The 26,072-nt window shown below is 36.0% G+C and overlaps 1 protein-coding gene across 2 annotated transcripts in view; it reads left to right on the forward strand.

The window, feature by feature from the left end:
* Positions 1-26,072, forward strand: part of LOC121319977 (transmembrane protein 117-like) — a 58,122-nt gene that overhangs the window by 10,592 nt on the left and 21,458 nt on the right. For both annotated transcript variants that reach the window (XM_041258015.1, XM_041258014.1), the window contains exon 3: positions 13,188-13,320. In XM_041258015.1, coding sequence (XP_041113949.1) covers positions 13,188-13,320 — 133 coding nt within the window. The remainder of the gene's footprint in view (positions 1-13,187; positions 13,321-26,072) is intronic.

Genomic DNA, 26,072 nt, shown 5'->3' on the forward strand with positions numbered 1-26,072 from the left:
AAAATATATCCCCAATAACTACATTGTCAGGCTAATAACTTATTCAATTCAAGTGTAACAACATAATGAATCAGTGAATGATCTCCATCTTCTAACTCGGCAAGATTGTTTCTGATTCCTTTTACAAATACTGTCTGCATTGAAGAGTACGTAGCGCGTTCTGAATTTTCATTGGTTCATCTAGTGTCATTGCTTAACATAGAGTGATAACCTGGGTGTAGTAAAGATAGGAAGTGAAGAATGCATAACCAAAATGTTGTCCTCTCAAATGCCATTTACACATGCACAAAGCATGTACAAAGCAATAAACACCAATAGCTGGGATACTGACGAAGATGATAGAGACGAACTAATTAAAAATCTAGCCACCACTGACTGTCTGTGTAGTTTATTGTTTACTGGACTGTTCCTGTACAGCAGAAAGGATATTGGTTGAAAAAGTGTATTAAGCTTCTGCTGTTAAGCGCATTATAGTGATTTATAATCTCATTATAATAGCCCCTGTTCTCTGCAAAATATTTTAGATACCCTTCAAAAGGCAGGTAACGGTACATGAACTACATGCATTGCTGTAATTATCTTATAATATAATATTTACGACATTCTTAAATTAAATAATATATATGTAATAAATAATGTACCATTTAAGTGCCAGTTCAGTGTAGTTAATGTGCCTGCATTTTTAAGTGTTTTCTCTATTTCTAGAAGCATCCTTTAAGTTTCAGCTATTCAGAAGCCACAAGAGGGAGCTGTGAGATGTTTTATTTATTTCAGCAGTACTGTAGATGTTCACAGACTGTAAAAAAATTGAAATAGCAGTAATTGGATCTTTCTTACATTAGGGCCAGTTAGGGTTAGATGGAATAATGGTTGTACTACTCGGAACCTTATTTACTCTTAATATTATTAATTGCATGAAATAGGAAGTATCAAGTTCAAGTCTTTAGAAGTAGTTCAAAATGTTCATGTGTTTTATTCTTAAATAAACATGTAAAACTATTATTTAAAAAGGCTTATTATTTCAGGTCAAGACAATCTATGAATTCTTTTGAAATAAGTTTTCTGATTGGGACGTAAATTCTAACTATTAGTTCCTGATTGCACTGATTAATTACAGTTGATGTATATACTTCAGTAGAATTGTAAACATCTTCAACCTTATACAACCTCATCTCAGATGTTTCATGAAAAACTGCAAGTCTCACATAAACTGATGCTATTTGGAAAAGGTCACAGTTGTCGAAATGTTCATTGTTTAAAAGTGAAGACTGATAGCTGCTAAATCAATTGAGATGTTGTGAGTTTTGTAGGTCATGGCCAGGTCCTGTTGAGCTCTTCTGGATCCCATGTGGTGTGGTTCACACAGGTCAAGGCTACAGAGCACAAAGGCCTGTATGACTGCATTGTCGCTTATTGGTTTTATGTGACACCGGGTCTGTAAGTAACAAAGGAAGCACCTTTTTTCCATTAAAGCCTTTTAGGAAACCTGCAGAATTACAGTCACTCAGTCTCCTAAAGAGTTTTACAAATGAAACTGCTTACGCTGTTTCCATGACAACAAGATAAAGTCTTGGTGTCCGTATCAAATTTTTTTTTAAACAGCAGACTTTGTTAATTGTGTCAACTACAAAAGAGATAATTCCCTGACAGTTGCATAAAAAGCAACGATGCATTCCTCTGATGACAGAGAACGTAATACCTCTATAAGTAAAACCACCATATGTTGTACTATTTACTTTGTGTTGCTCAGCAAGGTCAAAACTTGTACATGATTGTATGTCACACCTGGAGCTCGCAAATCAATCATTAAATAGTAATGCAGGGGCTCCAGAGTGGCGCGTCAGTAAAGGCACTCCGCATGGAGTGCAAGATCTGCCCCATAGCCTCGGGTCCAGGTTATTTCACTGGCGGCCATGGATGGGAGTTCCCCAGGGGTGGCGCACAATTGGCCGAGCGCCACCGGGAGTGGGGAGGGCTTAGGTCAGCCAGGGTGTCCTCTGCTCACCGTGTACCAGCGACCCCTGTAGGGTGGGGGGAGTGGCCCGGAGCTGCGTGGTCCTCTGACGCTGTAGCTCTGAAGGTAGCTGTGTGGCGGGCCTTTAGAGTGAAAAGAAGTGGGCGGCTGACGACACATGTTTCAGAGGATGCATGTGCTCGTCTTTGTCCATCCAGAGTCAGCACTGGGGTTGCAGCGGTAAGCCAGGCTTAAAATTGGGCATTTGAAACTATTAAATACCCATTGAAATCCACAAGATGACATACAGGCTTGTAGAGTCTTTTTGAGGTTGAAGAAACTTGCAAATTCAAAAGACACTCCCAGTTGAATTTTTACTTATAATACAGATAAATCAATTTTTTATATTTGTTCCTGTTCTGTATTATTTTGCGAACAAATATTTAAACAGGGATAGCAGTAGAAGCAATGATAATGTTTTGTGCTTTTATTTACTCAGCAGCAGAGGTTCAATGAAGCTAAAAGATCTGTATTTTAATAATACTGGCAGTCCCATCATTATGGTAATATTCTTTGATGCCAGCATTATCAGCCCCCTTTAAACAACGCCTCTAGGAAGGTGTGATGAGGTCACTTTCATTGTTATAGGGTCGTATACATGTATATATTTATCTGTATTATTTAAGAGATAACGGTATTACTGTAGCATGCTACAAGGTGGACCTCGTGATTAAATAAAGCCTTAGCCCAGAGGTCAAGTTTTATTATTACCGAGCAACACACCACAGCCATGCCATTATCACTGTTATAGTACAGTGTTTTAAAGGTATTTATTTATTTAACTGTGTTTGTCTGAAATAATCACTATGGTTCACTGAAAGAGTTAACTTTTTGAGAGCAGGGCTCTTTTGTCTCTGTGAAGCATTTAATCAATAAACAGTGGTTTTAGAACAGGAGTCGTTAAATAGTGTCATCTTTTCAGATATTCAGGAATAACAGAATTGCTGGCCTCCTTAGAAAAGATCGTGAGAGCAGTCTCCAGGTGTTGTATAATGAAAATATATATATATATATATATATATATATATATATATATATATATATATATATATATATATATATGTGTGTGTGTGTGTGTGTGTATTAATATATATTATATATATATATACAATAGGTAACTTGTCTGGATGTTTTTATTTAGAACAGACCTTACAAAATAAATTTTGATAAAAAATTTCGTTTAAAACTATTTCAGACATTTTTACAAACGTTGATAAAGTCTGTCCAAATCTCAACAATACTTTATTATATTATATATATATTATATATATATATATCTATATATAATATATATATATATAAATATATATTAATTTTAGGTCCATACTTATAACAGTTTGTGAATATGTCCTTTAATTCACCATAGTCTAGTCTATATAGTTTTGAATGATATTTCATTATTTCTGAAATTGCATTAAATTTGTTTTGACAAACAGTGTAATAAAAACATGAAATCGACTTGAAAATATATTAAACTTGACATAAATGTATTTAGTAGTGAAGTTTCACTCGTGGAAAGTTCAGTTGTTATGCCTGTAGTAGGCATTGTTACACACTTTGACCCCTGTTGGTGTGGTGAATTTCAAAGCTCACATTTTTTCTTCTTTAAAATGCTCGCTTCTGTTGTGCATGGTCACCAGTTCATGACTAGACTCTGGTACACATCTATATTGACCTAGAGTCATGCAATGTACAGTATAGGAGACTCTGGCTAATCCAAACACTGGTAGTGCAAAATTATTTTTAAAAATACCACTCTATCTTGATGAAATGCATGTTGAGTGCAGCTGAAGAAAACAACCTTAAATATCATAATTCTAAGATCAGTTTGTAAACCTTTTGCAGCTGTCTCTGTATTTTTTTGTTCAACGCATCATTAGAGATTTTCTATGGCACTGTACTATATACCATAAGTATCAGATTTCAATCAGTACTTTCATTTATATAGTATAACTCATGTATATAACTAAACCACATTGCTCCATATCAGAGTAAGGTCTGCTTTGATGAAAGAAGTACAGTAATTCTGAGAGGCTTCTGAGAGTACTTCTTTGGTTGATTGTCAGGAGTTGGGTTGCGTATTTATGGTTTTTACCACATTATATAACCTATTCATTTAATGAACCGAATGATCATTTTAAGTTAATTTATTGTGTCTATAAACAGTTTGTTACCAGATTTTGAGTTTGGGTTTGTAATGAAAATATTGCTGTATTTTTGATCTTGATACATATTTTAGTGGTCTGTTTTGGATGCCTGCAATAATAAGGTAATATTGATAAACAATATAGTAGAAGAGAAGGTTGATTAAATATAGGATTCAGTCACAAGCTAATAAAAAATAAATCTTTAATTTGTTCATCTGTTTCCATTTTCATTTAAAACCTCACCGTACATTATATAAACAACCCCTAAACAATGTTGCATAGAAGGATTATTTCAGTTTAAAGATTTTGAGTTGATGTCATGGAATCAGAATACTCTTACCTTGTGTGAGTAAAACAGAACTATTGTAAAATTGGTATGGTAGTAAACACTGCAAAAAGAGGACAGTTCCCTTTGCATGAAGACAGCTGGCTTTTCTCATGGGTCTGTGAGCCACTCTGGTTATGATGTTGCCGCTTGTCAACCTGTCCTGTGTTTGATGTTCACTGTGATTTACAGAAAGCTTAAACTCGAAATTAACATTTGCTCACTTATAATTTCATTCACTAATACCTGCAAGCTCCTCCTAATGTTTGCTCCATAAGACGTCATGGGTGGCTAGGGTTTCAAATACCTTCACCTTTATAGTTTACTGCAGTATACCATTGTTAAAGAATACCACAGTTTGGTATGGTGTTAAAAAAAAAAGCATGCTAACAAACAGAAAAGTTCAGTAAGGTGTGGTAAAACATGATTCGCATTCTAAAAGACGGTAAAAGGCAGTACATGTTGTAGTATGCAGTTGTTTTCTGGTGTTCCAGAATCATAATCTCCAGGAGGAATAGTTACAGTCAAGTGTTGTTACAGTGTTTGTGGATTTTTTTTTTTTTTCACTTTCGAATGAATTCTATATCAAAACTACCTCTGAGAGTAGCATTAGTTAGTTTAGGAATTAGTTTAACTTGCCACCATATTGAACAGCAGTGAACCTAAAGGTATAAAGCCTAATAAGTATAGTAAAACAGGTATAATAAAATATACTGTGTGCACGTGCAGGTTGGAATAGTCTTGTTGCACATTAGTCATAAAATGACATGCTGTAAAAGGTTTAGACAAATTGAATGCTTGATGTAACTACATTAGCTGGTTGAAGTAATTCATTTTCTATAGTGTTCAGAGCTGTGGTAGATTAAAGTGAATTTAGATAGAGTGTAAACTGGACCAGCTCTAGACCTCAAGACAGTATAAATTGGCAAACAGTGTCTTAGAACGCCAGCCGTTCTAAGCGGCAGCCAATCGAAGGGCCACATTTCCAAGGGCAATCTGAGCTGTGGCAGTCTAAGGGCCACATGTCCAAGGGCAATCTGAGCTGTGGCAGTCAGAGTAAGGACTTTTTCCAAATCTCTCCAAATGTCTATTAGAGGCCTCATTCCCACTCTGGCACCTAAGATCTGGACGCTACAGTCAGAACATACCGTACTTCCTTCCACTATTTGAACAAATGCCATATTTCAGAACACAGTTTGTGGTGCCAGATTACAACTGTTTCTACAAAAGTTTTTTCTTTCGATTGTGTCTGCAAGGAAAGCAGAAAACCGCATCTGCCTGCTTACTGTACTTAAATATGAAAACGTATTTTAATATTCTGATGAAAATGAATGGTTTTGCTTACCACAGACAGTTTTTGGATAATCTTAATAATTGATTGGTGTGAAGTGATAGAAATGGTGTTAGGAATTGGTGTGGGTACAGTAGGACTGCAGAACAGATTAACATATTTAAAGGGTTAAAAAAACAGTGCAGCTTGTTATCCTTACAGTTTTTCTAATTTGCTTAAATATGGATAACATGTTTTAAAATACAAGCTAGTGCTATGTTCAACTTCATTTATTTGGCCATCATTTGGCCAAAACATTGTCAAATATATATGTAGCTTCCCTGAGTGGTTTGGAGGTCTGTTTTGTGCTGTACATTATTATACAGCACAAGTTCTCAAAAAGACACAGGAGAATGAATCCGGTTTACAGCTTTTATTTGTGTCTGTCACTCTGACTATTTTTCAAACTCAACCCAATGAATGAAACTAGTAACAGAGTAATACAAATAATAATGCAAGTAATTATATATATATATATTAGTGCCTATAGAAAGTCTACACGCCCCTTCAAAATGTTCACCTTTTGTTGCCTTATAGCCTGGAATTAAAATGCATTAAAATATTTTTTTTTTCCATTTATCTCCTACCCCACAACTTCCAAGTGAAAAAAATATTCTAGAAATTTGTAGAAAATTAACCCCCACAGTGTTAAATTGTAGTGATTCACATGATTTCAGAATAAATTCAGCAGTTCTTGTAGGTTCCCTCTGGAACAAAAAGGTAAATATCCTTGAGGGGCCCAGTCAGAGCCCCGACCTAAATCCAATCAAAAATGTGTGGTATTACTTGAACATTGCTGTCCATCACCGTTCACCAAGGACCTTGACAGAGCTTGAACAGTTTTGTAAAGAATAATGGTCAAATATTGCCAAATCTAGGGGTGAAAAGTTGGTAGAGACCTATCCCAACAGACTCACAGCTGTAATTGCTGCCAAAGGGATTTCCACCAAGTATTAACTCAAGGGGGTGGAGACTTATCCAATTACAATCTTTCAGTTTGTATTTTTAATATATAATTTTTTTTTCTCAATAAAAACTTTTTTCCCCTTAACAGTGTGGCAAATAGTGTGTAGATAAGTGGAAAAAAAAAATCGTCATTTAAATGCATGAAACTGAGGCACCGACACAACAAAATGTGAAAAAAGTTCAAGGGGGTGTAGACTTTCTACAGGCACTATGTGTGTGTGTGTGTGTGTGTGTGTGTGTGTGTGTGTGTGTGTGTGTGTGTGTGTGTGTTTGAATGTTACTGTACATTGTTGGGCTCAATAAATGCAGGGGGAAAGTGTGGAATAGCCTTCCCAAACTAAAGACTCATTTTCCACCCTAAGCTAGTAACTTTAATATGCTATGCATTTTCAAACCAAGAGATAGACAGTCACTGTAATGCTATGTCTAGAACAAGTGAACGATATTATGATTTTTTTCACTTTATGAAACTGTGAGTTTATTAATATTCAAATGTAGAAAATGCAAGTGAAAATCAAACAGTCAATTTGTTTGTAATTAAATATGATTACAACTTTTTTTGTGTGTGTGTGTCAGGTCCTTTAACTAAATGATTATATATAATTTCAGAGTTTATAATATAGCAAGAAAAGTATTTACCTCTTCAAAGAGAGGGGGCATGCATTACTCTTCATTGAACAATCCTAAAGCTGTGTGATCTATCATTTAAGATATGTAATAGCATTACTATAATAGCACTGCTCTTTTGAAACAACTATAGTATAACAAATAACCCACAGTGCATTTATTTAGAGAGTAGAAATAGTTTTTTTTGTTTTTGTGCCAAACCAGGTGGTTTTAAGTGCTTTCTTTTTTTTACAGCAGGGGAAACAAAGAGAAGATCACAGCTGTCGGCCCCCTCGCTGCAGTTTGATTGGTATTGATTTTAAGCAGTTACTGCTTTCACATCTCCCGTTGCAAGGATTGAACTTTTTCTGTAGTTTCTTGACATCTTGTCACAGTGCCATACCAAGTGAAAAAGGTTAAGCAATCAATTTTCCTGTGTGATTGTTGTTCTCAAAGGTCAAACCTTCAGAAAGAAAGTGTCTTTCAACAGTTATCCAGGATCTCATTCATAGTTGGTTTGCTATTGAAAATTGCTAATATTTAAAAAAAAATCTTTTGTGATGTGTTTGTAATGTTCTAAACTTTCTTTTTTTGCTCATACTTTTAAGTCACAGTGATAATCCTCCTGCCTGTCATACAGTTTTATTTTTATATTTGGAATTGGCAATTGTATTTTACCCCATTTTCTCCCCAATTTGTAAGTCTGGCTCACTGCTGCAACCCCTGTGCTGACTTGGGAGAGACAAAGACAAACTGTGTGCTGTCAGCCATTCACTTCTTTTCACTCTACACCCTGACTGTGACCTAAGCCCTCCCCACTCTGGGGTGCACTTGGCCAATTGTGTGCTGCCCCCAGGGAACTCCTGTCCATGGCCAGTAGTGGAAGAGCCTGGACTTGAACCAGGTAGCCTCCAGGCAATGGGCCACCTCCTGTACTCCACACAGTGTGCTTTTACTGGATGCGCCACTCAGGAGCCTCTGCTCCATGGTTTTAACACCTCACATAACTGCCCACAGAAACACATTGCATGCCTATAGTTCCTCCAATAAAACAAATAAACCTTTCAATTAATTTGTTGACTTATATGAGAATTGGGCTCCTCTGAAAACTTCCTTTTTAAATGATCTGCCTAGAAACAGTACGAAGCAACTGTGTCACACTTTCTGCCCAAATAGGCTTGCTTTCAATTTAAATACATTCCAGGCTAAGCCTGGTACATACTGCTCTGTGTTGGACTATTGGTTTTGTTACCACAGTCTCTGTTTATTTCAGCTTCCAAAGGGAAATAAAGCCCGTTCTGAGTTGAAATTATATATTTTTAATAATATTATTTGAACCTCAAAATGTACATTGACCATTAAAAATGAATGCCTTCTAGACACATTACAAAAAAAAAAAAAAAAAATATATATATATATATATATATATATATATATATATATATATATATATATATATATATATATATATATATATATATAAATCAATCAAATATCACACATACAGAAGCAGTTATCATCTTTCATATAATTTAAAACATACACATTGGCAGTACCTTGAAATTATTCTCAAAATACAATCATTTTGATACTGAAGATGTACAACTAGCCCAATGGGAAGCCGATAAGCATATCTGAGAAATATAGCAGTACCAACAATTGTCATATATGCTCTGCAAGACATCATCAATCCTTTAGTTCATAAATTTCTTATCCAGGAAATACAATGCAATTATTGCACTTAATGGACCTTCATTAATCTCTCTTCAATGTTAGTCATTATTTTGGTTCGCTATGGTTTGGCATATTTTGGAAAATTCTCTGAACCAAAACTAAATTGTACACCACTCAGCTCTATGACAGGCTGAATCTGATAAACGATTGTAAAACAATTTGTGTAATCACTGCAGTACTGTGCTGCATATGACCACCAGAGAAAACTTAAAGCACCATGCACAGGCGGCATACAAAACAGTACAAATGAAAATAGCACTTAAATTCTACAAATGATTATTTGAGATATATATATATGCTTTTGTATGTGTGATATTTGATTGAATACAGAAATAGACAGATACACATGTGATGTTCAGCTGTATTCATGATCTACTAGATGGAGATGACTCCAATTGCATTATAATACCATTAACCACTGTGTGACTTGAAAGGCAACATCTATCAGCCAAATAGCTGCTGGGAAGCTATTCAAAGCTTTGCAGATCAGATGCTTCTAACTCCTTAGATGTGTCTGTGAGTGCTAGGTGGATCGGTGGATTTGCCAATTAAATCTGAAATATTTTCCCTTGTGATTGCTGGTTCAATTCCAGACATGTCGTTAATGATTGAATACCATTCTGATGTGGTGGCTGTTGTTGGCGCTTATTTAAATCTGTCTTCAATTAGGGCCTGTGTGAGTTCTGATCCCCATGAGATGAGTCCTCATCTCAGTAAGCACTGTATTGGATAGTCTGAACTACACCTGGGGGCAGCCATACGTTTCCTCTGATATAACTTCAGCCCCTTTCATATGTTTCCAAAATAAAATAATAAATATGCTGTCACATACTTATTTGAAGTAATGATGCTGTAACTTGCTTTGTGCAAGTTGAAACATACCCCAGTGACTTAATGATTATTATAGTAATGTATAGCAGTAGTGTTCAAGACTATAGGTAAGTAACCCAGTACACCGGAAGTCTTATACATGTGTATTTCCAGCCCTCATTCGCACTCTGAATGTGTCTGGGCATTTATCAAAGTTCTGACAGAGGATGAACTATTTTCTTTATTGGCTATCAGTTCACAACTCAAAACTGTGCAGTGCAATGTCCTTTTTTAAACTATATATTACCCCCAAGTCTCGAAGGTGGCGTTGCCTTATATCCTATATGCTAAGATTATGAGTTTCTCCCTTGCAAATCCTGACTCCTGAATCACTGTAGAATTGCTTCCTATAGCTTTGGGAAAGCTAATATGCGTTATGAATCTTTATGCCACCAGCCTTAAAATATATAAAAAAAACTTGGTATGTGGTATTTCTGGATTTTATATTCAATATTACTACCTTAATGCCCTGTGGCAAATTATTACATATCACAAAGGTACAAGGTGGAATTAAAATCGTATTCTGTACTTTAGTATAAACTACTTTTCATTTGCAAGGTAATAATCACACTTTTATTTGTTTACTGTGATACACAGCCAAAGATACTGTGCACAGAATGTGCTTCATCCAGTTACCATGATAACCATAATTCCAACAATGAGGCTAACTGGGAAAAGGGTATCTGTGCAGTTGCTCTCCATCATCTAAATGAAGCTATACATTTGGGTAATCTCTTCTGTTTTCTGCATTATTTGAGAGATTATTAGAAACAGCAGCTACGGTGGCTGTTTAGCTAATTTCCAAAATGACAGATGGGCTACTCCACAATACCGCTAAAACTACGTGACCTTTAAAGCAAGCCCACATTATTACATTTTGTAATTTCATGATGCTTTTGTACAGCGGTATCGGCTCTATGCTTTAGTGCAAGAGGTCCCGGGTTCGCGCCCGCCCTGCGCCTGTGTGTGGATTGCCTCGCCCTCTGTGATGTGCCTGCCTGCATTAACCGAGATCGCTGCAATATTAATAGATTGCTGCCTTTCACGCTTACATCAAATATGGTGGTTTAATGTATTATAGGAGTAGAATTAGCTAGAATCTGGCTTCACAAGAAGAATGTGAAGAACTACAGAACTACCACAGCATCACTCTTCTTTACACTATAATTAAACATTTTAGTAAACAATTATTGCGTTTAAATCAAACAATGAATAGTCAGCTAGCAATATATAGAGTATAAACGGCAGTGTCACTGAGATTAATTTCCTATGAAAGCTGAAGGAAAGCAATTGCAAATTGTAAATGGGGGTTTTGGTGGCGGGGCAAAGGGCCGTTGTTAAATGGGTTTCAACCCTGCATCGCTCCATTTGGAAAGTGAAGGATGTTTTTCTTTCTTTGTTATATCAAGTAGGATCTACTCAGATAGCTGTCTCTTTGTGTTATCATATCTATAGTATCTGGTGTATTTCTGTATCAGTGTCTAGATGGATAGAAATTAACACTTTTTTTTTGTATGAATGCATTGTAGTTCTTTGCATAACATTATCAGAACAAATGTAATTTGGCATAATGTCTGCTATTTATCTGTTGTTCAGACTAAGGAAAATAGCGACGTAGTTGTGATGTTATTATTGCCTTGAGAATTTATTGTAGAGCTTTTTAGCACGATATTATTTACCTATAGACGACTTCCTGGAAGAAATCATTAAATACATAATATAAATTTACTGGCAATATCATGTTCAGGCTTCTGTGTGGAAAACGAAGCTCACAAATATTGACAAGCCAGGGATTAATTTGACTGGCACTGCTCAGATACACATATTTACAGGGTAAGAGTTATTTTAAAGATGGATAAAAATAATGAGATCTGCAATGTTTACTTCAGATTCCTGTTATGATTGTTGTTTTACATGGAAAAACAGTATTTTCTCAGCTCTAAGCTGTATCAAGACTTTACCGTATTTTATATAAGTACAAAGCATAAGCACTAACTCTTGAATATACTGTATTACTTTAAAGGTATACTTTATATCATTTCGATTTTTAGAATATATATTTTTTTAACTTAAATATCCTTTTTTGTGTGTGTTACGTATGTGTCTTTATTATGGTTTCTGTTTAGATCATTGTTAGAAGGCTTATTAACTAATGTCCCTTTTCAGCCACAGAGCCAGCTTCTGACCAATACCTCAGAAATTCAATTTTAGGAGTCTTTTCAGAAGCAGACATAACCACAAAAAAAGGCTCTAAAAAAAAATTTCTTAAAGAGTCCTTAGATTTGTATGAATAAGGCTCCTTAAGGAAAGTTAATACAGAATAACAACATTGTTATTCTGTTTTTTATTGCCACAACATAGATTTTAGAAGTCCTGTTTAATACAAGATGATTTTGCTGCCTCATACATAACATTTTCACCAGGCAAGGACAATGTTTATGTCATTGTATTATTACTGAAAGAAAAAGTCCCCCCCCCCTCCCCCACATTGTTTTTCGGCTTTAAGTTAATTAAGTTAATTTTAAAGCTAATTATTTGCATAATGTACACATTATTGTGCAAGTAGTTAGCCTTAAAATAAACTTAATTTAATTTTGGAGCCTAAAACAATGCAGGGGAAAAAAATACAATGACAACATCCAGAATGTGACTTTGTCAGCAGTGACACCTGCAGGGAGAGTCAGCAGGCCTCTGTTGACTCCCAGCCTTGGGAAAGTGCCTAGGCTCTTAAAGTAGAAACACATCTGCTGTTTCCTGATATTTATTTCTCCTCCCCAAGGAGAGACTTTGCTTATCTCATTGCCATAGGGAATTGACGCCAATATCAACACAGAAAATTGGCCTGATGCAAGCTAGCCTTAAGCACAGAAGACTGAAATTTGGGACTCAGCTACCCATGCTAAATATATCGAACAAAAAAGCTTTGCAGAAAAGTTTTGTGTTTTGGACCCTACTCACTTTAAGGTCTGTTTTAAGGGATATTTTGTTAAGAGCTGTTTTTTAAAGCCCATTTTGATTCAAAACCTTTATCTGTTTATTAGCTTACTTTCAGAGCATCGTTTAACCTAAGAGCATGTTGATAAACATTTAAAAAACATATATGACCCTGTTTCAACAAAACATTCTTTTAAAAGTTACATTTTTGAATTTCAAATATCTAATCTCACCAGTTTGTGTGTTTTTCTTGTACCTCAGGTCGGTTTCTGAGGCTGAAGGTGTTCCGAGAGGATCACGGCTCCTGGATGACCATGTTTTTCAGCACCATTCTCTTCTTGTTCATTTTCTCTCACATTTACAACATCTGCCTCCTGATGGCAGGAAACATGGGGTAAGGGATTCTTTTTTTTTTGTTTAGAAACCAAAAGCTGTAATCCCAGATACAGGCTATACATGAACTGTTATGGATTGTTTTGTTTAACAGAGCAATATATCCAGTGAAATGGCAGAATCAATAAACAGCAACATACAGCATCAGGATCCTAATTAACACTATTGGACATACTAAATCTAAATTACTTTAAAAAGAGGTCTTCAACTAAGAAGATTTGCTATGACCTGTGTTACCCGTTTCTGTGGGCAGCACTGGGTGCATAACTCATAACTACAATATTTGAACCACGCAGTAAAAAAGTGCACATGTTGTACAGTACTATGTGCAAAGCTACTGTAGAGGGCACTGAGGACAAAACATTTTGTATAGATGCTACAGGGCCCAAGCCCAGAACTTAAACTTTTTACTTATCATTTTCTGCAGCAATTCAAGATCGACTTGCAAGTAAGTAATGATTATATATATATATATATATATATATATATATATATATATATATATATATATATACACACACACACACACACACCCACACTTTCAGTGTATCAATGCTTTAAAAGTCACAGATTATAAACTAAATTTGGAGAACATTTCAAGAGATGCATTTGGATTGTATGGACTACTATGATACTATGATGATGATAATATTATATTATAATATTATTATATTATAATATATTATTATAAGGTGATACACCACGTTATATGTCATAATGACACGTATATTTCCGCGGATCGTGTATAAACATATTATCAATGTTATTAAGTCGGCGCAGTATAAATCACGACAGCGCCAGCTCGCGCAATCTATCAATGTCACCAGAAACCCGAGATAACAGACAGAAATTGTAAAACAGGCAGTGTTTATTTTTAACAGCTGAAGAAGGGTTGAGAATTACATTGGAAAACAGAATTTAAACTATATAATCTACATATTTTTTTCAGGCTAAGTTTTCATATTGTGAATATTTACATTGTACTATAACCACCAGATGAAACCTGCTTGTATAAAACCAGGAAAGTCTGACCACCCTGTGTGTTCATATTTGACTATGGAGCGTTTTTCTGACATTACTAAGTGCCGTTATCAGAATGCATCACATACTAATGAACCACTGTTATTTAATTAAGACCATCCATTTTATGGCCCATTCATTAATCATGCCCAGTTTAGAGGAGGCCTTCTGTTCTACTCTGTCTTGCTCTGCTGGGATTAGTTTCGTGCTGAGCGTTGCAGCTGCTATAGCTTTATGCACTTCTTTGTCACTGTTCCATCCAGGAGGATAACTATTCAGCTAACAGATGACTAGGAAAATTAATATCACTCTTTGAGCTGGATTAAGCAGTACTTTAGTCTTGATTATACATGGACATTTTATTCACTATCATTTATGTAAACTCCTTTGGTTATTTTTGCACTAAACTGAAAAAAGCCTGGTTTGTCTGTTTACATAAAGAATGGTCGGTATCAATATTATGTTTGTATTCATCAAAGTATGACTGTGAGCAGTGCTTGTTTGTGCTTCATCTTACAATCTTGCAGCGCAACTCTTAAAGTTTTCATCTGCCACTGAGTTAAAAGCGATTTGAAATCAGTTTGTTTCCAACAGCGGCTAACCACAGTCAAACCAAGTTATATTAGAACTCTTATCAGGCTCGATAAAGCCCTGTTGGGATTTCTGTTAATTGCTTTGATGGGAGCACCACCAGTGCAAAAATGACACAAGAGGAAAATGCCAAACCTCAAACCTGTATGTTTCATTTTAAGGACCGATTTCATGGTGCTGATGGAGATCTTGAGGAAGTAGATGGTGGCAATAGATTATGAGTGTGTTTTAATTCATACATTCTTATTTCAAAATATAAAATATAACCACTATAGTGTGCTATCAATGTCCCTCATTGCAGACAAATTCCATTATGCTTGTAGTGTCACTACATTGTCATTGAACAGACAAATTAACACAATCATTATAAATCAATGATAGCAATACTAATGCAATTCAGTATAATCTACTATGTATAACATGTATAGGCTTACAGTACAGTTGGTGCATTCTCAGTTTCAAAACCACAGAGGGCAGTAACAATCTATCTAATATAAAATGTGATTATGTCAGTGAATCTAAATGTAAAAGCAACACTCACCAAGGCTAGGATTTGAATACACACATGCCAAACAGAATGGATTACCATATGCTTTATATTAGAAATGTCATATTTATTTTTGTGCCTCTTGAAATAGATTCCCTGTGTATTTTTAAATGTATTGTTCATTTGGTTAACAACCATAAACTGCATTATATTTCCAGATAGTTTCCTATATACAGTAGTGTGCAGACATGTGGATGTAATAATAATTATATATGGTATCTTTTTAAGGCTTTGGTCACAGCTACAAATAGTAGCCACATGTATACCATTCAAGAATCCCCAGTGCCCTCATATTGATTATTCTGTCTTCGCTCACTGACATTTTATTGTGAATGTCAGGTTACTAGCATTCTAACCTCCCTTCTACAGTCAAATTTGTTTAATGTATTTAATAAATAGAGAACATATATACCTTCTGGACAATTTAAACTGCAGTGCTTGTACTGATAAACACACACCACACACACACACACACACACACACACACACACACACACACACACACACACACACACACACACACACAAGAGGTATCCTTCCCCTTAAGAACCTGTCCTTTTGGGGTCTCCCGTAAGTGGGCATCAAAACAGTTACCAATACACATATGACTTTGCAACTGCTGTGTTCTGTCATTTTCTGTCCCAGATAAACATGCACACACCCCACACACACACATCACACACAGACCACAGAGCACTACACACACACACACACACACACACACACACACACACACACACACACATCTCCATAGAGAAGGAATCTCTTGGACAGGAAACCCCCAGAGGGCTTTACCAATACACATATGTCTTTGCACTGGTGTCTCATTTTCTGGCCAGTAAACATAATACCGTCAACTCTCATTAATACGAGTCTAAGCCAAATACATACTGTCAGTTTTTAGTTACAGAAACACTGGAATCACATTTCAAATACAGTACAATGAAAAGTATTGTACATTTAAAAGCACTGTGGATTTTATTGAAAATATGGTTGCAAGTGCCAAGTCCCAACTGCTGTGCTCATTTGTCAGCTTTGTGTTTAATAATGGTCCCAGATAGAACTACAGGCACATTCTGATCACATGCATTTTTAAACCACAAAAGTAAGGTGTCCTCAGCATCAAGGTATTGACCAAATCAGAAATGCTGATGACTTGCACCCACAGTTTGCTGTTCATGGGCCAAATGTTATTGTATTCTAGTTTTTAGGAATGGTTGGCTGTGGGTTTGTGGGAATGTTAAAATCTGAAGCAACGCCTTTCTTTTTCTTGTACTGCATTGCGTTATCACTTCTGATTGCAAGGATAACACATTTATTTCATTTCAATACCTCATGGGAATGGCACTGATGCTTGAGCACTATGTCAACTCAAAATTCATCATAGGATCAATAGCCCCAAAACAGCACTAAAATACAGTACAGAAACACTATTCAGGGTGCAAGTTAATACATTTCCCGATATCCTTTACACTCTGAACTAATTGTTAGTTTTATTCACATTTTTGGGGGGCTCCAAGATAATTCACACTATCAGTGAATTTGTGTTAATTGAATGAGTATTATAAGATACAAATCTTTGTATCAGGAAATTATTTTTATTCAAGTCCATTTTAATTAGAATTGATTGTATTTTTTTTTTCTGTTAATATGTGCATACTACACTGTGTTGCAAAGTCACTGCATAACAACTGAAACCAGCTGTTGTGCAGAAAAGTAAAGCCTGAATTGTTCACATGGTGAACTTTAAGAAAAGTACACATAAATAAATACATAAATAATACATACATACATGCATAGATACATACATAAATAAATACAATAGTATTTCAAGGGTTTAAAACATCTTCTAGCCATGTTTATAAGATAGAGAACTGAATTCATCATTTAATTCTTACATGCCTCCTAATTATGCTCTCAAGTGGTAATTCCTTGTAAAATATTTTAATTTAAAAAATTGAGATAAATAATAAAAAATGAAAGTGTGTATATTATTATTAGAAAAGATTTACTGTGACAGCCATGTTTTTGTTTTCATAATAGACCATTTATTACCACGTCTTTTTAACACTTTTAACCATTAGCTTAGGGTGCTCACTAACTACAAATCTGAAAGAAAACATCATGAGAATTCACAGGCATATTCCAAGAAAAGATCATTTAAAATTGATCTACCAGCACTGGCAGCTAATATTATACCATTAGAATGACCTAAGTGGAGTTTATCATTAATAAATAAAAATCTATGCATAAAAAAGGGACCCACAATGCAGGATTATACCCTTTCTGAACTGCACAGAAAACTTACAGTATCAATCACTGTGACATGTACAAAATAGATACGATTGATTACACCAGCGTGATGGCAACTGCTGGCTAGCTTGTTCTGCAGTGGTTTCCGTATGAACATGATTTGCAAAGATTTATAGTCAATAAGACTCTTCTTTTGTCTCAATTACAAAAAGTCAGAGGTGAGACTGTAGAATGTCAAGGTATTAGAAAAAAACCTTGCGTTTGTGGTTCATATCCAGGTGTAGCAGAGTCTCTCTGTAGAGATCGTAGAGCAACAGAACCAGAATGCACACAACTTGTAAAGCACATTTAACGATAGAAAAAAATAGAAGGAAAAAAAAACGTCCCCAATTATATATCTAAATATAGCTCACACAATCTGAATACGTACTGTATCATACAATCACACCCTTTTAATATCACTTCAAATGTCGTGAGCATTAATCGTGACAATAAGTGGAGTTCACTTTATCAGGAGTTAACAACAACTTGGCTAAATAAGAAACACACGTTCATACACCAAATATGGAACGCAAATTGTAGTACAGGTTCTAGTTAGTTCCTGGGTAACAATAGCATTAGTTAGCGGTGTGCCGATTTGTCAAGTAATTGCCTTTACAAAATTTGAAGTTGTTAGGTATTAATTAAATGGAATAAAATGTGTTAATTACTGAGCAGAAAAAAATGCGTTCCCACGGTTTTCTTTGTTTATACAATTACTGTGTATCAATCAGTACTAATCTGACAGTGTTATTTAGTATAGAACCTGTCACGATCAAACTAACAAACTAATTTCATAACCAATTACTGCCATACCTTTCTTTTACCCGTTTGATATGATTTTTTGTTTGTTTGTTTGTTTTACTTTCCTTAGACATGCTTCATATGAGGTGAATTGTCACCAGGATGAGAGGAAAATGTACTTGCAATTGGTTCTTAAGACACTCAACAGGGAAGTTTATTAAATAGGTGTTTTTTTATTTATTTAATACCTGCAGACAAATACTTGTTAAATTTAAACACTCTGAAGATACTCGTATCAGCACGCCCCTAGTGTGTATTAATAGAAACGTGTTTTCTTAATATAGTCTAGTACACTGTACATGTGCAACTCATTGTAATATTAAAGAATATAAGAAAGCTATAACTATTTGTGTTGTAGTCTACTATGGGCTATGCTGTTCCACCATCCTTTTATTTTGAATATTTCAGTACTTTACAAACCTTTTTCTGTTTTCTGTACAAACTGCTTTTTTGAAGCGGGATATTATAAAAGAAAATACATGTGAGTCTATATAGGCAACACAATGGTTAAAAAAAAAAAACTGGAAAGACCAATTAAAAGGCTGTGCAACAGGGAACTACTGCAGGAGATAACTAGTAACAGCACCAAGCGTTTGATGTGTTGGTGCTGACAGGATGAAAAGTGGAGGATTAAGCAAAAGTACTACAAATGAAAACATGCCCTGAAGCAGAACAGAATGTGTGCAAAACCAGAACAAAATGATATAGCCAGGGCACTGGACAGTCTAGTCTAGTCTGCCTGTGGCAGAGCAAAGCTCTGCCTTTTAGAAATTGGCAGGGATGGGGTTCATTTCCCCTACCTGCCTGGGTTTATTATGTTCAGGTGGCTGGGGTTGATTAGTTGATTAGATGGTTAGTTTAATTAACGATCAATCAGCGCCCAGCCACCTGACATAAAAGGAGGCCTCTGCTTCTCATTTGAGAGGAGGGGGCGGAGGAAGCAGGTTGGTGGTCTTTTGGCTGTTTGGAAAGTTTGAATCCAGTGAAGGCATTGCCCAGACTGGAAACCTTTATTTTTCTGTCTCTGGGCCTCTATCCACTTGCCAGCCTGCCACACTGCCACAAAGCATTCAGGTTTCAAATCGGTTGGATTCAAATAATACGAGACACTGTCTCCACATAAGTAACTAAATAAATAAATAAATAAACTCATTTCAAACGCCACAGGTTTGTAAATGGGGGAAAAGTAACTGAACTTTCTGAGACCCAAAATTATCTTTTTTTCTGCCTATGTAAAAACATTTATTCAGCAATGATCAACCCCTTAACCAGGTTACAGGTACATTATTGTTAATGAGGGGCATTAGAAATAAAGAGGAGAATACAGTGGTATTAAAGTGCACAAAACAGGTAGACCTAATAGAACACATGCTACAGTAGACCAGGGGAAGGCAAATGTGGCTCCTGGTCTATTCCACTGCAGGACTTAATACATTTATCCTGCCAGTCTGCAAGACAAGGTTGTTTACTGTTAGGAGTTTGTTTTAGATGTGTTACTAGTATTTTAAGAAAGTTTGTTTCATAGTAAACAATAATATTTCAACTGATCTGAAACACATAAGCAACTTAGTTGCCAGTAAGTATAACTTCAAATAGTAGTGGGTTATCAGGAAGTGAATTTAATAGGCACAATACTGTAAATGTCAAGCTCTGTTTCCCGTTCCATTATCATTTCAGTTCTCTACTGCTGTCCTGGATAAATAACAGATGCATCAAGCTGAGCCACAGTATGTCAAATCTGACAGTTAATACAAACTAATTAAAGGGAAGGTTGGTACTGGAGATGCTTTGAAAGAAAACAATACCTATGCTATTCCTTTCATAGTTTATATAGATAAAATGCCATTTAAATGTAAAAACGGTTGAAAACATATATCCTCTTTCCTACTTTTTATACCCAATAGGATTTTTGGTAATAATGTGTTTTGTTTTTATAAGGATGGTCAAAAAACAAATGTTACTAATATTTGCTAGTACTGTGATACATAGAGGGGTTATAGTATATCATCCGACAGTCTGACTTGTATTGTAAACCTCATCTTAAATAGAACATTTAATTTGTGCATGTTTTGAAAACTTCTACTTTGTATTGTTCCTGACCAAAAAAAAAAAAAACAACTTGGCATGACTTTGAACACAGTTTGATACCATTTAACATGAAAACCTGTGGTATTCACAGTCCTGTACATTGAGGAAAGCAGTGCCCATATAAATGTCCTCCATGCATTAACATATGATGTATAGGTATTTCCCCTTCATTTGCCCAAGCAGATGCATTCCAAATGGGGCAGCAGGCCCATGCTGACAGCTTTATGGCTTTCAATAAGAACCTTTCCGCTCTATATGCCAAAGGATGCAAAATGAGAAGGAATGTAGAATCGAGAACTAAAAAGGCCCCAAGCTATATAACAGAATTAGATCAAATACTACTGTTGAAGATAAAGTGTTCAACTGTAAATACAGTAGTTACAAAATGTCTCAGACACTGTATAGAAAAGTATGTGAGGATTCATGGAAACACAGGATGTGACAGGATGTTTAGCTCACAAATTTGTTTGCCTTGATATGTAATATGGAAGCACAACTTGGTGCTACCAATCAACTCGTGTAGGTATTTGGATGATCCAGCAGCAATTTGCTATCTCTTGTTCATCAAGCTACTTGTACATGATTCAGTCCTGTCTGTAACTACAAGATGGGCACTATTTTATGGGCCTACCATGCACAGTAAGGTGGCTGATATGTGGATTTCATAGTTGCATAAATATGAGTGGTTTAGTTATTATTATTTGGTCATATAGCAGATGCTCTTATCCAAAGCAACTTACAGAGAGTAGGGAGTGAACTATGCATCACAACTGCTGCTGTAGAATCACTTACAATAGGTTTTACATCTCATCTGAAGGATGGAGCACAAGTAAGTTAAGTGACTTGCTCAGGGTCAAACACAGTGAGTCAGTGGCTGAGCGGGGATTGAACCAGGAACCTCCTGGTGAGGGGTCCATTTTTTTAACCACTGGGCCACCAAACTTTGGTTTCTGTTTTAAATCGCACTGACTAGACAAGGGCCTACGAGGGAAAGCTTGCTTATGTGTGTTGTAATTAAGGTTTTATTCCATTTTGAATATCTAACAGCATTTTAAGTTTTTTGTATAAGATCTAATCTTTAAGTTGGCACCTCACAGTACAAGACATTTGATAGCATTAGTTGAGTCATCTCTAGTGTACTCTTTGGAGTTTGTCAATCCAAGTGCTGACTATGTTTAACTCCAATTATTTGTAGGCTATTGTACAGGTCTGTGACAGTAAAGCTCAGCATGATTTGATATATTTAACTTGAATGCATTTGAAACTGAAAGAGACTGAATACTGAGTAGCTCAGTCTTTTTATCATTACTATAGGATTTGGAGATTACTGTTTGCGTGACTCCTGCTGAGCATTCTGTTAGATTTGTGATATGATTTATCCATTCCATTGCTTTATTTAAAGTTCTAAATCCAATCCAATAAGCATTTCAGACCATTGTTTTCTCTGCAGTGCAGAACATAGTCTCGTACACAAGAGAAAAAACTGTGAGTAAACATTTTGAGGGCATAAAAGAGATTTTTCACTAATGTGTGGTCATGAATTAATATCATTAATGTTTATCCTCATGGAACATAAATGCAAGTGGACAAAATACCAAAGGAAAAGACAGACCTTGCATTTAAAATGCGAATCTGCATTCCATGGCGTTACAAATGAAATGTGGGGACTGCCTGCTCCTTTTGAAACCAAAATATTGTAAAATATTGGGGATATTTTCTCATTTTTTTAAGCAGTTCGTTAATGCAAATCTCCATCAACACAGGTATTTAGGCTGCAATGAATACAGCCCCCTGGATACTAATGAAAATAACTTGATTAATGGTGCAGTGTACGCTGCAGAAAATATGAGTAGAAAAGAGTATGACTCCAAAGAGAAGTCAGTCACTAGCTCTGGTGAGAGACCCCTGGACTCTTTAGCTAATGCACTTTATTGTGTTTGTGGCTATTTATTAAAGCAGTCCACATATTGCAAATGTAGTTGTCTATAGCGGAAATAGATACATGTAATCTGTTGGGGATCTTGCCCAGGTGTTTGTAGAGAAGCAGCTGCTGGCTGTTTGTTAGATCACCATACGATGTCCTTTAAGATCTATTTCCACAGGCTCCCAGGGATATGATGCATGCAGAATATCGTCAGCCTGTCAGCAGGAAGCAAGAGTTAATATTCCAAACCTGCTGAAGGCATTCCAAAAAGTTAATTAAAACAGCAACTCAAATGAATCACATCTGTATTATTTTCTAATATTAAGTGTCATCAGTGAATTCATGGCGCTTATGCAGATTACTTTGAGCCACACTGATGCACAGCATCTCTTAATCTGAAAGAGTCTGAGAAGTGTGTGTGGAGATAGCTAGGGATTACCAAAATAATAGGTAGTTATCTTAATATTAAATACAATCATGCTGTTACTGACTATCAGAGAAAACAGTGCTTGTCACTGATGCTATTTACACTGCTGCTGAGCTGTTATTATGACTCCATGTACACGTTCTAATATTTTTAAATCAACCAAAGCCATTCGTTTAAATAAAAATAAACATAAGGTAATTTATTGAATACAGCCTATTGGACTGAAAAAGGTTCAACTTTCAAACAGCTTCAAGACAATGAAAGAACAAATGTGGATAACAGCTTCTGTAGAATGAAATAACTTTAATGTTATCGCTGTTGTTACAAAATATATTATTTATTTATTTATTTATTTGGTACGGAAGACCACCAACTAACACAAATTCCCAAGACATGGATAATGGCATTAACTATGTATTGTGTCCTTTAAAAAAAAAAAGCGAAAAAAGCTGCTTTTATAAAATCAAGACCAAATCACGTCTTGAGATTTGTTGCCTTTTATACACACTAAAGCTGCTTCTTTTCAGTTTGATATCATTTACATGGAATTTTCTGCTTCTGAAAAATAGGATTTCATTAAAGACAGGAGTAAATGCTTTTAAAATATGACCTCATGTCTCCTGATTGCCCACCCAATGTCCTTATTAGAAGAATCTCCGATACTATGCCAAAGCAATATCTTTTGAAAGAACTTACAGTTATTATATATTTTTTTTTTTTTTTCCACTTTAGCTCAAACATAAACCTCTTCCATGTCAGTCATTCAAATTCTATTTTAGGTCTCTCTACATAGGGAATTTAATTTACAGTAGGCGTGAAAAAGTTACTACAGCTGCCCTTAATGACTGCTGCAAGTCACTGCTGACATCAGAACTATCTTGTTTTCGCAGAGTACAGAAATTAAGTCCCTTTATAACACATATGTGTCTAATTAATTACGCAGCACGTTTTATGAAAGGATTTTTTTATACAGAATTATTCTTGTGGATTTGCTGTTCAGCAGCTTTATTGAGCTCCCAGAATTATTGATTATAATTTATAATTACACTGAAAGCAAATTACTCCCAGTGGGACCTCTTTGAAAGATGGACAAAGTCCAAGTCACAAGGCGTCTAATTGAGTTAGTGCTGATATAAATCCTTATTCTAATCAAGTTTTTTTTTTAGGGGGAGGTGGAGTGATCAGTCAGTCACTCGACACCTCACTATACCATTAAATAAACCCTGCTGAATAATCAAATTAATTTAATATGGGTGGTGTATGATTTATAATATATATTATTAAATAACATTTTATGGGTTATTTTGCACAAATGCATTTTTTCAGTACCACTGATTATATACACTGAGTGTACAACACATTAGGAACACCTGATCTTTCGAAATAGACTGACAAGGTCTCAACACAATTGAGACATGGATTGTGTACATGTGCCATTCAGAGAGTAAATGGGCAAGACCAAAGATTTAAGGCCTTTGAACGGCGTATGGTAGTAGGTACCAGGCGTGCTGGTTTGAGTGTGTCAAGAACCTTAACACTGCTGGGTTTTTCACGCTGAACAGTTTCCCGTGTGTATCAACGGTGGTCCACCACCCAAAGGACATCCAGCCAACGGCAGGCCAGTGGTCGAAAACGGCTAATTGATGAAAGAGGCCAAAAGAGGCTGACAAGAATTGTGCAGAGCAACAGACGGGCTATAGTTAGTCAACTGACAGTCCAGTACAACATTGGTGCCGAAAGACCCATAAAAGAATGCACAACTCATTGTAGCTTGACACAAATGGGGTATGGCAGCTGACGACAGCTCCACTTCTTTCAGCAAAACACAAGAAACTGTGATTGCAGTGGGCTAAGGAATGAAAACACTAGACACTGGAGGACTGGAAAAACATTGCCTGGTCTGATGAATCCCAGTTCCTGCTGTTTCATGCTGATGGGAGGACTAGGGTATGGAGAAAACCACGAGTACATGCATCCATCATGCCGCGAGTCAACATTGCAGGCTGGTGGTGGTGGTGTGATGGTGTGAGATGTGTTTTCATGGCACACATTGGGCCCCTTGATAAAAGTAGAGCAATGTTTGAATGCCACAGGTTATCTGAACATCATTGCCAATCAGGTGCATTGCTTCATGGCAGCAGTGTATCCATCTGCTAATGGATTTTTTCAGCAGGATAATATCCCATGCCACAAGGCTAGGATTGTCCAGGAATGGTTCCACGAACATGACAGTGAATTCAGCTTACTGCAGTGGCCTGCCAAGTCACCAGATCTCAATCCAATTCAGCATCTGTGGGATGAGATGGAACAAGCTATTTGGAGTAGAGATCCACTACCAACTTGACACAACTGTGGGAAACATTGGAGTCAACATGGGCCAGCATCCCTGTGGAACGCTTTCGACACCTTGTAGAGTCCATGCCCCGACGAATTGAGGCTGTTCTGAGGGCAAAAGGGTGGTGCAACTCAATATTAGGAAGGTGTTCCTAATGTTTTGTACACTCAGTGTGTGTGTGTGTGTGTGTGTCTATCTATATATATATATATATATATATATATATATATATATATATATATATATATATATATATATATATATAGTTTCACTCCTTCACAGAGGAATTGTCAGTCGAATTGTCAGCGTTTATGGGTAGGAGAAGGTATCAGCAATGTGAGGTGGTTGATACTTTCCCCTCACGTAAGAAAATCAGTGAAAGAATATTCACAAACAGCAATAGGTCACGAGAATTACAAAAATCCATTTCCCAGAAACAGACAAGAACTAGGGAGACCAATGACATTTTAGGAACTGGGCCAGCATATAAAAGGAGGATATACCATAGACAGACATGGGTGTAAGGGCTCGGAGTAAGCTAGCAGTGACGCTGTAAAATGAAAATTATAAACGGTATTGCAACTTTAGTCTAAGAGAGAAGAGTGGGGTTGATGGTAGAATTGGATACAGTGCGGGAGCCTGTGTGTATATGTAACTGAGCTTGCAACTCTCGGCGGTTCATTGCCCCTTTACAAGCAGGATCCAGGACACAGAAATGGAAATTT

The sequence above is a fragment of the Polyodon spathula genome, chromosome 8 (assembly GCF_017654505.1).
Source record: "Polyodon spathula isolate WHYD16114869_AA chromosome 8, ASM1765450v1, whole genome shotgun sequence".
Taxonomy (NCBI): domain Eukaryota; kingdom Metazoa; phylum Chordata; class Actinopteri; order Acipenseriformes; family Polyodontidae; genus Polyodon; species Polyodon spathula.